The sequence below is a fragment of the Chrysemys picta genome, chromosome 7 (assembly GCF_011386835.1).
Source record: "Chrysemys picta bellii isolate R12L10 chromosome 7, ASM1138683v2, whole genome shotgun sequence".
NCBI lineage: Eukaryota > Metazoa > Chordata > Testudines > Emydidae > Chrysemys > Chrysemys picta.
Window position 1 is genome coordinate 39181607 of NC_088797.1, and position 15647 is coordinate 39197253.

The following is a 15647-nucleotide window of genomic DNA, read 5'->3' on the forward strand; positions in this document are numbered from 1 at the left end:
TGCCTGCCCTGAGACCCCCATGGCTCCCCGCACCCCGGGCTACACCTGCCCTGCGTCTCTGGCTCCCCACGCCAGACTCTGCCACGTGCCCCCTTTTGTCCTGGGCCTTTAGTTGCCTTTTGTGACCTCTTCCCTGGCCCCCGTCCCACGAGCCCTCAGCTACTCCAGCCATGAGTGCAATGCAAATGTTTGGGTAGTGCCCATGTCTTTGCCTTGCCATGGGGGCCAAGGGAGCATCTCCTAGCTTGGCTGTATTACTGTGGGCACTGACTGCAGCCACCTCTCTTCTGCATCCCACAGACTCCTCCTCTGTGTAGTCCTGAGGAAATGTGAGCTGGGGAAGCTTTCAGCTTCCTACATGTGCTGTGGTGTGGGGGATTTCCCAGCACAGAATATCTCCTGGGCTCGCTGGCAGTCATGCTTTGTACTGTACTTTGTACTGAGAAGCTTGGCCACGTCTCTCCTCCCTTGGTACCAAGGACCTAACTTGAGGATTGTAGCATGGCAAGCTCCATGTAGCGTGTGTGGAAGGGAATGCTTGTCATTTCTCTGTTCTTGTGTTGGCGTTCTTGTGCTACTGTGTAATGCTTGTGGTGTAATGGGAAGAGAATGCATTGATTCCATCTGGCATTGAAAACCTAAGTTTAGTTTCTCACACAAAGTGATTTCAGATGATTCCATCATCAGGGAAATTGGCAGTGTGGTGGAATGCTGGATTCTAAGGGGGGAATGCCAAGAAAACCTGCCTTGCTTCTAAGCAGATCATTTTGCAGATTTTATTAGGACCAGTCATGCTATTAGTAATCCTAGTTACTAAATCCTAGTGAGGGTGGGAAGGAAAACTCCCCACCCTGTTTCAGAAGGTGGATTTTCTCTGATTCCCTCAGCTTTCCTCTGATGTCCCTTATCCTCTCAGGGCTTGTCTACACTGGCACTTTACAGCACTGCAACTTTTTCGCTCAGGGGGGTGAAAAAACACCCCCCTGAGCACAGCAAATTTCAGTGCTGGGAGCTGTGCCCTCATGGAAGTGGGGTTTTTTTAGAGCGCTGGGAGACCTTTCTCCCAGTGCTCTGCTGTGACTACACAAGAACGTTGCCAGTGTAGACTAGCCCTCAGTTCCACATAGGACTGACACCTCCTTGCAGAAGAGGGGATGGATGGAACTTCCTCTGCAGGCCATGAGTGCCACCCCTGAGTCAGTCAGGAGTGTTACTCAAGGGATGCAAAGTGATTTTTTTTCCATATCCCTTCCAACATCCATCTCTTGGAATGATTGTACTATTTCTACAATGCTCTCATACTCTGCCAGTCTATGTAGAGGTGGTTGGAGATCCAAATTCTGACTTGCAAAACTGTTGGGCCCCATCATTTAAAATTAATATTTGAGTTGACACAGGCTGAAGGCTCATATACATGCAAAAGTTTCACTTGTTATACTGATATAATTATACCAATATACCTTTACCTGTCTAACTATCATTTTCAATGCTTTTATTCTGGAATAAGAGTGTTCACATGGGAGTTGCATTGATATAGCTATATTTGGTCAGCTTAATTCACACCTTGACTTAAACTTTGCTATGAAACTTAGAGGTATAACTTTCTCTTGCAGACAAGCCCTGAAATTTCTTCAGCAAAATGTGGTTCTATATTGAAAAGTAAGTCTGTCAGACTGCTTTTTAGATTAATTGTTTAAATCTAAGTTACTCCATATAAAATATATTCCATTTAAAGAGATTTTTCTCTATCTCCCAGTTGTGTGAACTCACCCTGCGATTGGTGTCATACTGAATTTGTTCTCCTCAAGCATAATTGGAAGTAATAAGGTTCTGCTGGCCAAACTATGATTTCAGTGATACCTGGGCAACCTTGTTGCCTTAACTGAGCTTTCACATGTATAACTGATTGGAATTTAGTAACTTTTTTCTATTGATACAGAATCCAGCTTACTTTAGCGGTGTTGGCTTTGGAAAGTGGACAGGAGTAAGAAGCAGTGAAAAAGTGATATAATTTTTAATCCTACTAAAGTAAACAGGTATCACTGAGTAAGAAGGAGCTTGTTTTGTTTGGTTTTATCAAGTAACTTTTCTGAGTTCACCCACACTTTAACTGTCTGCCTCTATCTTTAAAGTGAGACACAGTGTGAGATTAAAGAGTCACACTCACAGTTAGAGCAAACTGCAGACATGGGAAACTCTGGATGAAATTCTATGGCCTGCCTTTATTATGCAGGAGGTTAGATTAGTGGCCTCTTTGGCCCTAGAATCTATAAAATCTGGCCATAATGGTGGTCCTACTCTTAAAATCTATAACATTTGATGAGAACATTTCTCTACAGATTTTCTTGGCCTATATTTTCCTGTTTGCCTGCTATTGAGGAAATTTGTTGATAAGTTTTTTTATCCTAGCTTCTCTTTTTGATCAATCCATTAATGAAATCCCAAACCTGCATTTGGGATCAGTCTGTTGACATGGAAAATGTTGGAGGTCATAAATGCAGCCTTCTGGATCTGATTCTATTAGGCACTCAGTACACTATACATCCATCTACCTAAGGAAATTGACCAGATGATGTCAGTGGTTCTCAGCACTGAGCCCTGATCTATACTTAAAATGTAGATCAGTCTAGCTACATCAATCAGAGGGTGTGAAAAATTCACACCCCGGGGGCACAGATTAAGCCAACCTAACCCCCAGTGTAGATATGGCTAGGTCAGTGCTTGGAGCAGTGGATTACTTACGTCAGTGGAAAAATCCCTTCAGTCAATGGTGGAAACACCTACACTATGGCACTAAACTAAAAACAAGTGTACTAGGCATGCCTACACTATGGGCACTGAGTTCCCCTGAAGTGCTCCTGAAAGCAGTTTAACTAGTAGTGTAGATGGGCCCAAATAGTTTCAAGCATGGCTAATAGAGAGCTGGTAGAGCTTGGTGAATTTCTTAGTGTAATCAGACCTTTCAAACTGTGTTGTAGGATCAAATAAGAAAAGCAGGGCCCTGAGGTGGGAGGATGTTCTTCTTTAAACATGCATACCTTTGATAAATAGCAAATAAAATACATTTGGAAAAAATGGGAAGGCTAAGTAGATTGCTTTCGGATAAAGTTGAAAGTTCCCTACCAAGAAAGGGTTTTTAAATTCACCTTATTGTCCTATATATTGCAAGGGTCAGATCAGTGCATTATGTTACAGAAAGTGAGCTGCAATATCTTGCAAAAATAGGGCACTATAAGAATTCAGCTTTACTTTGAATTACATTGTTTTTCTTGGCTTATACTTCAAACATAGTTCTTAATAGTTTCCTTTTAAAAAAGGTTACCTTATTAAAGGGGGAATATGCACATCAGAAGAAGAAAATGATGCAAGACAAATTGAGAAGCTTAAAGACAAGGGATTGTGTAACTGATGAATTGCACCATTAGGGCATTTCTAGTCTAGCACAAGCATTACAAATGTTAGTTATTAACATTTACATGTCTCATCTTCTGATTTTATATTATTTAACTTGCAAAGAACCAAGAGGGTCTTGGGTATCTATCCAGTGACCACATGAATACCAGGTTAGAAGGTCTAGTCTGTAATCTGGAACACCCCTTATCAAAATGTTATCTGCATATTTATTTTGTTCAAACACCAGAAATGGTAATGTACATTGTAAAAAAAAACATACTTGATCCTAATATTTTACATGATATTTACCCACCAAGATGATTTACAAGGAGCCACTGTTTACTCCCAGAAATTGATCTCTCTGGTGGATTCATTAGATTGATCAAAGTATCAACAATTCTGTCTTGTTTAACTTTGTCTTTTAATTGTTTATGTGCTGTAGTAATCGTTTAATCTATCATGGCATTGATTAGTGTTGGAAGAGGGTGAGAGATGATAAATGTTGTAGTGGAAAAAAACAATGCAAGGAAAATGGGAAATTATTGGCCTAAAATCAGCCATTCAGTTTTATTAAATATTTAAATTGAGAGTGATTTGCTACGGAATCCGAAGCATCCATGTATGATTCACGTGGATGCCTAATTTATTGCTGAACATTTCTAAAACCAAATTTACTGCCTTTATGAAAAAAATCATAGGAAAAGCATACTTAGTTGTATCTTCCACTTCCAGAAAAGTGTGATTGAGTGCTGAAAATGGATTGATCCAGCTGACATTGAGAGAAAACAACATTTAAAAAAATGTTTCCCACTGAATGTAGGAAGGTGGCAACATGTCTCAACCTTGACTTGGGGGGACCAGCTCTGGGAGGAAAGAGGGTAGTATTCACATTTCCATGCCCATTTGCTTTTTGGTTTCTCAGAACAAACTCTCAGTAAAAGTGACATCTCATTGTCATCCACTACATTAGGCTCTGGAGAGATCACCAGCTCATTTCACATAGGCTACTAAAATTCTTTTAAGCATGTATTCATCCAAAAAGATGGTAGTAATTCAGGTTACGGTGGGAACTGAATGAGAACCAGGCCCTAACTGATGATATGTAGCCTTGAAAAAGTCTCAGAATCTGCCTACTGAATTCCACAGCTCCTTCATTATGAAGAATTTGGAATCCTGTGACCCCTCAGACACTTTATCTTTTACATTTAACAGCCATGGTAGTTTAGTCATCAGATTATTTACCAGTGAGTGCCATACGGATGAGTACAAATTATAAAACTGAGGAATGTGAAGTTTAAACTGCGAGGTTTAATTGTGATGTGTCTGTGGGTCATCGTCATGAAGTCTAGCTGATTTATATAAAAAATTGGAAATAGCTTTACATATGGTCCTTAGTCGCCCTGCTAATTTTTATAGTTTTACAATCACACTTTTTTTAATCTATCAAAGTTTTTTTCCCCCTTTTTGTTGTGTGATTGAGAGACACAGACTGACAGAGGAGAAAGAGAGAAATTAACTATGTACAAAGCACTGCCAAAATGTAATGAGTAAACTAGCTGAGGGTTGGGGGGGGGGGGTAAAATATCTATTTATGTTCTAATCTATTTGTTACAATAATCTTAGGTGTTACTTAGAACAGTAGTAGACACAAAGGATAAAATTCAGACAGAAATGTTATTATCAAGGTGATTGTGTCCCTTTAAACCTTACTGCGTTTTGGATCTTTCACCAAAACTGCAAAAATAGTAAGAACATTTTAGCTGTAAATTTCATAATAAGGCAGTGGTGCTGGAACAGTTTTTATAGTGGGGGTGCTGAGAGCTATAGAACCAAACATTATATATGAAGGAAACCACTTCAAGCCAGGGGGTGCTGCTGCACCCTGAGCTTTCAAACTTCTAATCTTTGACTACATGTGGAATGAAAGGTACTAGTTGGAAGGATTCCTTTCAATACCTTTCTTGTTCTTATCAGTAATCTCTACTGTTTTCCTTCCCTGAACAATTGGACCATGTCGTCTTGTCTTGTCTGTCTTTAGACTGTGAGCTGTTTGGGACAAGAAGCATGGCTTGCTCTTTTTATAAAATACTCTGTAAATGTATGGCTTTACATAGGTAATTTTCAAGTAAGTTTCTAAAATTTATGTGGACAATCCAGACACATTTGTTGAAAGTCTGCAGATCTCAATACTAACAGTATCCCATTAAAGAAATTCTCCTTTTCTAGTGGACATAACATTCTGCATAGTATAATATTAACTTTTGCAAAATGCATCTCTGATTTTATTTATTTTTATCACTTCTGTAGGTCTCACATATGAAATAAACTTTGAGAGATATGCAAGATAGTAATGGACTAAACGTTGTGGCTAGCCCAGTTTTGCTGATAGCTGTATGTTTTTAAAATATCTAATATTCTGAACAGAATCAATACCAGGTTTCTGTTACCTTCCCTCAATTTGGACTTGTTTCTCCAGTTAATTACCTTACTAAAAGTGTGTTCCAGAAAGGGGATGAGCATCTGCAATGCCAATGTCTTGAAAGTTACTGAAAAATTAAAAGCAAACTGTACTTTCAATATCAAATTATTCATAATATCCCCTGCACTATCAAAACGAGAGAGAAAAATGAACACTTTTTTTTGCTAAAGGCTTAATAGAGGATTCAGGGTTTTTTCCTTCAAATTTAGCACCAAGATTTGTATTTAGAGGCTTTTAACCATCACTTTTATACAGCCACATAGTATATTCATTGGCAATTATAATTCTATAATTTTGTCAATATGATTTTTGACTGTGTTGCGGGGGGAGGGGGGAGGTGAGGACGGTATTGGGTGCTCAGGCCCATAAACAACATGCCAGGAGGCAGATGAAGTGGCACTTTTTGTAATCTAATGAGAATAAAGAGGTAAGAAAAAGATGGGCCCCATGGAGTCATAGGGATAGAGAGGAGAGATGAAAGTTGTGACACTAGAGAAGTGTGGTGGAGGTGGGAAGGTCTATGCTATGATACAGGGAAAGTTCTACTGAAGATAAATTTTCCAGAACTAAAAATTGATAAGTAATTGTTCCCTGCTAGGTTTTCTTATTCAAATTTAAGAAGTCAGCTGTTTTTTTTTTTAATGGACTTAGGCAAAATTTTATTCTTTTCATGTTTTGTTTGCACATGATTCTAGACTGCAGTGGTTCTCAAACTTTTTTTTCGTGGACCACTTGAAAATTGCTGTGGGTCTTGGCGGACCACTTAATGATCTTTCCAAATGTTGTTTGTACCATTAGCTAACTATTGTAATGTGCTTTGGATAAAAGTCTATATAAAAAAAACCCTAATTATAATTAACGTTCTTTTGTTCTACAAATAAAAGCACACAACTCATATTTTAATACCAGTAGTCTTGCCTTTCTAATGCGATGGATGTGCCCTCTATCCCCTGCCATGGCAGCCCTCATGCTGGGGCTGGGAAGGAGCAAGGTCTCTCCCTCTCTCCTTGACTGCAGCAGCCCCGGAGCTGGGGCTGGGAAGGAGGGCCGCCTCTCCCTGGCAGCCACAGCTCTGGAGCTGGAGAAAGTCGCCTCATTCTCTGGCTGCTGCAGTCCTGCACGTCCCAAATTCCCCCCACCCTCTCTTCTCACCCCGCTGCCCCCTCCCATCTATCCCCTATTTCCCCCAAGGCCACCACCTCACCTTATATGTGTGTCTTCTCCAGGATCCAGGCACCTAATTAGTGGAGTCACGCCTGTGCGACTCCACTAATTAGGTGGGTGGCCCTTCATTCTCTCGTGTGTGGCCACCCAGGCGCGCACCTTGGAGGGAATTATCCGTGGACCACCTGAATGGAACTCATGGACCACTGGTGGTCCACAGATCACAGTTTGAGAACCTCTGTTCTAGAGGATGAGAATCCATTTCTTCATTTTAAACCAGTGTACTTAGTTGTTTTCAGATATTTTCCTTCTTCCTGTGAAATCAACCGGGGGCAGGACTGGACTCTGACTCTTCCATTGAAAATACATACTAGAGGCTTTAAAAAGTAAATATTTACAACAGAAAGCGTTTTCCTTCCCACTCCTTCCCTTAATGCTTTAAAAACTTTAGGTTAGTTTTTATAGTCTTTGACATTATTTAGGCAGGGAGTGGGAGAGCAGAGAGATTTATTAGTAAAGTCAGGGAAAACTACTCCCCAAACATATGTTTGTTGTTAAGCCTGTATACATGTGTCTGAGATTTCGCTTGCTGCCACCACCCTGCTTTGATCAGGATTGTAAATGATATTTTAAAATAAAAGGATTCTTGTAATGGGATCACATTCTGCTTTCTGAAAAATCAATAGGAATTGTTAACAGCCTGGACTTTTTACTCTCCTTTTGTTTACTTAGCACTGCTGCCTGCCCTCTTATTAAAAACGGAGCTGTTATCTACAGCTGGCTTGTAAATGAACTCTTTTAATTGATAACCGTCTTAATCATGTTAGTCTTCTCTTTCATACCTCTGTGTTTTATTTATATGTTTTTTAGTTTTGAAGACATTTCTAATATTGAGTTAAAAGTGAAACGTTAAGTTTTTTTTCATAGTAGTTCTGTTGGATGGACTGTATTAATTTGTGTGTATCTAGAAATATTATTTTACAGTGCTCACAGTTGTGCTAGGCAGGTACATCAGAGTACCTATAAAGTACATAGGTCCCTTCCACAAGGAATTTGCAGATAAAATCTGAGAATTTTCAATCTTACCTTTTAAAGGAATATAAGAATTGCCATACCGGGTCAGACCAGAGGGCCATCTATCCAGGTGCAAGAAACTCTGCCGAAGGCAGTTAAGGAAAGTTTCTTTCCTAATCCCCATACACTAAATGTTGGCTTGTGCTCTGAAGATTTATATCAGTGTATATTTATGAAAGTAACCGCCAAAGAGGGAAATACAAAAATTCAGATCTGATTATACAACTGTGCATATTCTCAGTATTAATTGGTAGATGACATTTTTAAAAAATATATCTTTGATAGAATAAAAATGTCTTGGTGGCTTCCCATCTTTGGATGTGTTCCTCTTTCACTTGAACAAGTGTGAATTAGGGGTCTAATTCTGTTGATGTCAATGGAGTCACACTGATGTGAAACTTCTGTAAATGATTGGACCTATTACCTTTTTCCCCCTCTTCAAACAAATTGCATCTTTTAATGTTTTTATGTTGTGGTTGACTGGGATGGGAGGAAGAAAAATCACAAGGGCCACAAAAAGCAATCCAGTGTGAACTTAATTTTGAAGTGTTCAGAGGGCAGCAAACATTTGACTTCCTTGGTTCTGTTCTCCAGTTCCTTTTTGATTTTTTTTTTTCAGTCATAAAGTATTTCGCTCTTCTGCAGAACCTGACACTTGCATAAATGCCCAACTGGCAAGATGACGGACTGTTTAGATACTAGGTTGCTTGTTTGGTTGTATGACTTTTAAAAGATCACAGGAAAAAGGATAAAAGAAGAGAGGGTTTGGGAAAGAGTGGTGAGAGAAAGGGGGAGGGAGAGACAGACAGGATCATTGTCAAGTTTCACCCAAAGCATAGATGTGCATATCACTTCCCCTAGTACTGAAATGCAGTCAGATCTGGACTTGATGCGTGGAAGGATGATCTTGTGGGTAAAGTACAGGAATGGGATTCAGGAGACCTTGGGTCTATTTCAGTTCTGCCACAGACTTGGTTTGCTATTGGGCAAGTAAGTCACTTAACTTTTCTGTACCTCAAATTCTCCATCTGTAAAATGAAGATAATTATAGTTGCCTACCTCACAGGGATGGAACTAAGATTCCCTGAGCAGAGGCATCTTGAAGTAAAAGGCATGTGTCCTCATGATTGTGTTCAGCTTAATAAAATGGTGGCTGTTCCCTGTTGTTAATATATAATTGAAGCCAGCCTTATTTATTCTATATGTGATGCTATAATGTTTCTGAAAGCGATGTTTCCTTTTCCCTGTCTTACAGTAGTTTATATGGTGGTGTTTGTTGTTTATATGATAGGGAGTTACAGATTTGTTATCTAATGACAAAGCAACTTCTCACCTTTTATAAACATAATTTTATGAAACTGTTAGAAAACCTGGCTCTTTTATATTACAGGATCCTGCCAGGAATGGAGACTCCATTGGATGTTTTGTCAAGAGCAGCATCTCTAGTACATGCTGATGATGAGAAACGTAAGTCTAAAATTTAATTCTGTGCTTCATCTCTGCCATTATTTTGGTGCAGTCAATTTGCTTTTACATACTGGATCTCAGTTTAGGTGTTGGATTAATTAGTCTTTCTTAGTTTGCTGTATTTAAGGTTTATAGAGGGAAAATTTCAAAAGTGCCACTGGAATTTAAGTGTACAAATGGGACTTGTGCTCCGAAATCCCTTAGGCACTCTTCATGAGCGCCTTCGTAGTATCCTACAAGGAAAAACCGAACAATGCATTTTTAACATCTGGTGTCCAAGAAACCAAACATTCCTGATTTTTGGTATGTGCTCAAGGATTCAGAGGAGCATGTACCTCTTTCTGCTCTTGGGTAGGAAATTGACATGGAGTCCTTGACAAACTAAGGACTCTTTTATCTCTGATGTATATTAGGTCCATCCCCTAAGAAGCGCACAGGTACTCAGCCAATGAAGATGGGCCACAAAACTTCCTTTTCAGTGTTTAAAAACCACTTATCACTATTATACTTGATATCTGCCAATATTCACTGCTTACTGCTTTAAGATAAAAGTCAAAAGCCTTTTTTGTAATGTAGTGAAATAACATGTTTTATCCCCTCTGCAATTTACCTTTTATATCAAATTGACTCTTCTTAAAAGCACTTCAAAATACAAGCACATGATAGTGGTTGACAAAAAGCAGAGAGATTATCTCTGTTAAGCTTGGGAGAGCTATAAAACGTGTACAGTGACCTATTCCACAATACATTGATTTGACTGCAGGTTTAAATGCATTTAATTTGGAATTTTGTGTTGTAGGTTAAGTATAAATAAGTGGTTTCTTCTCTGAAGATCATGCTACCTGAAGTAGGGACCCATTATCAATTGGATGCTTGACATAGGGGTGCATTTGAGATTCTGCTAGGTACATATGGGTTTTTCGTAAAACTTGTTTGTTAGAAAAGATGACAGCACAACTGACATTGTTTAGTGTGATTGATCATTTGTCAAGGTCAGTGCTTTGCATCTTTTCCATATCATCATCCTGTGTTACAACTGGGGGGAAAAAAAATTCAGTACACCCTACCATAGAAAGAGATGGTGTACGTGACCCTCAGGTTAAGAACTCGTGGTCTAGAAAACTTCATACTTACTGTTTGTAAAATAAATGTAAAAAAATCTTTTGCCTAGCAATGAAAACAGAAAAGTAGACCAAGAACGCAAAGGAGGTGCAGTATGTGTATTTAGACTTAGGTAACCATTAAATGATGATTTTTGTGGTTTTTTTTTTTTTAATATGTTTCCAGAAAGTATTCCACTTTCAAGCAAAGTGAGCTTGATATAACTATTAAAAAAGTATGTTTTAATATGCATTAGGATGCAAGTAAACAAAAGCAAAATAATTAACAGTCTAAAGCAATTTTTCATATGTGTGAAGAACACAAAACTGGCAACTTGCATCAAAAATGATTTGGCTCCCAAATAGGGGATGAGAGAGAGATGGAAATACATGAAAGAAAAAATAGCACATAAATGTCTCCCCTAACTTTCTCGTTTGTTTTCATAGAATATAACATGTTTTAAAATATACACATGTAAATTGTGCCTCACTAATATTTCGTAGCCTTCATCTTGTCCCTTGACAGTCATATTTTGACATTCCATAAATTCAGCCGTGTTTCTACAGAAATGGACTTCAATGTTCTATAGAGGAATATTTAACCCTATTCTGTACACATTGGACAATACCTTCAGCTGTCTTAAATTAGCAGTGTAACTCCCTTGAAGATAAGGATCTGGTCCAGAAACTTAGTTTGGACGTATGAAACCTCTTCTTAGCAGTATAGGTGTTTTTATAATCCTGACCTCATCCTCATTTAATTAATTATATTATTTATGAAATAAGCAATGGAACACATGTACAGAAATAGCTAATTCAAAGACTCTCAAATTTGAAATATGGATTTTTACTATAAAAGCTACGTTGTTACTGAAGCAATGTACTTTTTGTGTCTGTTAATGATAAATTCTGATCATGGCTCCTGAAACTCTGCAATCCTTTAAGCTAGTTTCTTCACAAAAGGTAAAATAATTTTCAGTGAACTCTGCTTTGCTGATAACATGTTAACTCTCATAATTCTGTGTCTTCAAAATGTGAAGTCAGTTGCAGAATTCCAAGAGAACCTAATTTTGACCTTTGTGCCTATGTATCTAATGTCGAAGGATCATACTGTGACCCATTAGAATGTTTCCAGAAATGAAGAATCCACACACATGAGCCTCTGTAGTTGATGACTTGGGTTTGTTTTGTGATGTGGATTCACTAAAGGGGTTGTCATAAAGTATATTGACATCACACACACAAATATAGGCTGCATTATTTAGCCATAAGCACTTGATTTTCTTTTGACGGCTTCTTTAACATGGGTACCTGATGTTAACACCATAAAGGATGTCAGTTGCTAATCGTAGGTGGCTGTGTTGCCATTCACACAGGGAAGATTAAAAATAGAATCATAAAGGGTAGCATGACTGGGTTTAGAAGGGAATGTTGAATATGCCAAGTAGTAGCCGCACTGTGTAGAACAGATTGTTCTCCCCACTGGTTTAGTAACTTTGTTTTTAGTAGAGCATGTGGTGGTATTACAGTAGAACCTCAGAGTTACAAACACTAAGGGAATGGAGGTTGTTCATAATTCTGAAATGTTCATGAGTCTGAACAAATCATTATGGTGGTTCTTTCAAGAATTTATAACTGAACATTGACTTAATACAGCTTTGAAACTTTACTAGGCAGAAGAAAAATGCTGCTTTCCCTTTATTTATTTATTTAGTAGTTTGTTTAACAATACTGTACTGAATTTGCTTTTTATTTTTTTTCCCTTCGGTCTTTGCTGCTTCCTGATTGCATACTTCCAGTTTAAAATGAGGTGTGTAGTCAATTCGTAACTCTGGTGTTCGTAACTCTGAGGTTTTACTGTACAATGTGAGACTGGTCAGCATCTGACCATTGCTCCTAATGCTGACCACAGACACCAGCCTAAGCAGATGCTGACAAGAGAATCTGATGTTCTAGATTTTAAATTGCTTTTGTGTGTAGCTGGCGGTCTATAACAAGTCCTGCTGCCAAATCACAGAATGCTCAGAGCCCTCATTATGACATCAATTTGTGAGATGAATAAAACTTTTCTTTTTCTGTCTTTTAATTGTATTTTTATTGCATTAATCCGCATATTTTTCTTTTGAAAAGTGAAGGCTGGTTCTCTCTGTTAACTGAAACAAAGCTTTACCAATTCTAATCAGGTCATTAAAATAATTACAATTGAAAATAAAATCACTGCCAATATGCAGCTCAGAAGGCTTGGGGATTTGGGGTGTTCACAAATGGTCAAGATCACGCAAACTCAGTATCACAGAAGTTTGGTCTAATGGCTTTGTCTTAGGATGTGAAACTATATAGTTTAACAAATTGTTGGGTCTTAGTATATAATATTAATTTATCTTGATTCTTCATTTCCTTACATTACAAAGATAAAACTTTTTTTAATCCACCCCATCTTATTGGGATGCCTTCTTGGGCCAATACCATTTGTCCTTGCCAAAAAATACTTAAACAGTGTAACTTTCAAAAACATCAGGTACATCAAAGAAATTAGGCAGTAGTTCTTGCCTACTAGTGGAGTATTAAACAGGAGCAATAGTCTTGAGAAAATTATCTCAACAATGTTTTTGAGTTAGTTGGTTGATCTTCTGAAGTAACTTGCACACTTGTAGAAAGTGCAGAAGCTTTAACGCAGTTTGCATTGGATGCTGTTGTATGAACTCTTTTAATAATGTGAATTCCTTGATGTTTTAGTTATATCTATGTTGGTTCAACACCTACTTAAGCAGATGCTGTGGTTTGGATTTTAAACTCTGTGGGGCCGGAATCTTGGGCTGGGTCTAGGTAAGAAGTCTAAAGTGACGTTACTTACACTTTGGCTTCTTCAGTGTTCCTTGCACTAATTTACGTTCTCTTAGGGTATCAATGAGAAGTATTGAGTTTTACACCCCTTTTACAACATATCATTTGCATCACCTCTGAATTTGACCCACTGTGTGAAAGGAAGTCTTAGTGGGTGTAACTTGCATGTCAAGGGACCAAAGGAGGAGAGTGTACCAAGAAAAAACTTTTAGTAGGATGGCGTAAGTAGTTCTAACGATCCACTTTAACTTACGTGTTCACCTCGTTTTTGTGTCCGTAATTTACTCAGACTTCCTTAAATATTGCTAAAAGGGTGGTGTTAGGTCTAAGTTAATCTGAGTGTGAGAAATTACACCACTGAACATACTCTGAATTTGGCCCCTTATCTTCATGCTTGTCAGTAAAGTGCCTAACTTATTCCTGGTGCTCCAAAAAAAATAAACGATATTGCGGTTGGTTAACACGTACACTGCACCAGTGCTCTGTAGTGAATATTTATACATAATGAAAAATCTGTAGTGTGTTTGTTACAGTGAAGATTGGCTCTGAATGGAATCTTTTTATTTTGTCTTTGTCGTAACTATAAAGGGAAGGGTGTAACAGCCCTCCTGTGTACAGTACTATAAAATCCCTCCTGGCCAGACACTCCAAAATCCTTTTCCCTGTAAAGGGTTAAGAAGCTCAGGTAACCTGGCTGGCATCTGACCCAAAGGACCAATAAGGGGGCAAGATACTTTCAAATCTTGGGGGGGGGGAGGCTTTTGTTTGTGCTCTTTGTTTGGGAGTTCGTTCGCTCTTGGGACTGAGAGGGACCAGACATCAATCCAGGTTCTCCCCATCTTTCTAAACAAGTCTCTCATATTTCAAACTTTTAAGTAAAAAGCCAGGCATCTTAGTTTTACTTTGTTTTCTCAACTTGTAAATGTACCTTTTACTAGAGTGTTTATCTCTGTTTGCTGTACTTTGAACCTGAGACTAGAGGGGGGTCCTCTGAGCGCTTTAAGTTTGATTACCTTGTAAAGTTATTTTCCATACTGATTTTACAGAGATGATTTTTACCTTTTTTCTTTAATTAAAAGCCTTCTTTTTAAGAACCTGATTGATTTTTCCTTGTTTTTAGATCCAAGGGAGTTGGATCTGTATTCACCAGGGAATTGGTGAAAGGTTTCTCAAGGCTTCCCAGGGAAGGGAATTAGCTTTGGGAATGGTGGCAGCGGACCAGATCTAAGCTGGTAGTTAAGCTTAGAAGTCTTCATGCAGGCCCCCACATTTGTACCCTAAAGTTCAAAGTGGGGAAGCAGCCTTGACAGTCTTAAATCAAGGTTTCTAGTTATTCATAGGCTGACTAAATCACTGCATTTTTGTTTGTTAAAATTATTTTTTACAATGTATCTACTAGCTCACGGCTACTTTACTGCTGGTTCATTGGTGTAGAGTCTAATAGGTTCCTTTTTTCATTTTTGTTTTGTGTCGTTGACAAATGAACTACATCACATTTAGTTTCCCATTTCCCAATTTTGAACAGGGATTCCAAATGTGTTATCTCTCCTGAAACATGTTCTTGCCAGAAATTGATTCTTTAGTTTTGCTTTAGTGCTGGAATAGAATTGTGTGTAACTGACAAATACTGGCTTTTATCCTCAAGATTTAATTTTGCTTACAAATGGAGAATAAATGAAATATAGCCCTATAATATTATATAGAAGTGGCAATAACAATTATCAAATAGCTGTTCATTACATGCCAGTGAAGAAATAAACCTGTTCATAAAAGTAATTTTACTGCATATCAATCAGGTACTCTTATCTAATCAGTTTGTTGTATAATCCTGGAAAACAGCTGACTGACCACACACCTGGTATGCCAAATGGGGCAAATAAAATTGTCTGAGGAATTAAAGACACTATTCCTCTTAACTAGACTCATGCAAAATTGCTTGCCTTCAGAGCAGTTTTCCACTATAGGCAATTAAAATTCCTCTGACCTTTTTCTTACTTTCTCCTCTAACTATTTGTTTTTGCAGAGAGAAATATATACATGCATGTGTGTAATGCATAGTAATTTTTTTAAAGCAAAAATAGCTTTGACTTTTTATGCCTCTACTTCAGGCATAATCAAGGTCAAAT

At 38.2% G+C, this 15647-nt stretch overlaps 2 protein-coding genes across 3 annotated transcripts in view; both read left to right on the plus strand.

The window, feature by feature from the left end:
• Positions 1–15647, plus strand: part of TAMM41 (TAM41 mitochondrial translocator assembly and maintenance homolog) — a 166539-nt gene that overhangs the window by 53917 nt on the left and 96975 nt on the right. For both annotated transcript variants that reach the window (XR_010589435.1, XR_010589433.1), the window contains one exon: positions 9501–9577. The gene's annotated coding sequence lies outside the window, so the exon portion shown is untranslated. The remainder of the gene's footprint in view (positions 1–9500; positions 9578–15647) is intronic.
• Positions 9502–15647, plus strand: part of VGLL4 (vestigial like family member 4) — a 138863-nt gene continuing 132717 nt past the window's right edge. Inside the window, 1 exon segment of the mRNA XM_065553118.1 lies at positions 9502–9577. Coding sequence (XP_065409190.1) covers positions 9514–9577 — 64 coding nt within the window. The 5' untranslated portion in view covers positions 9502–9513.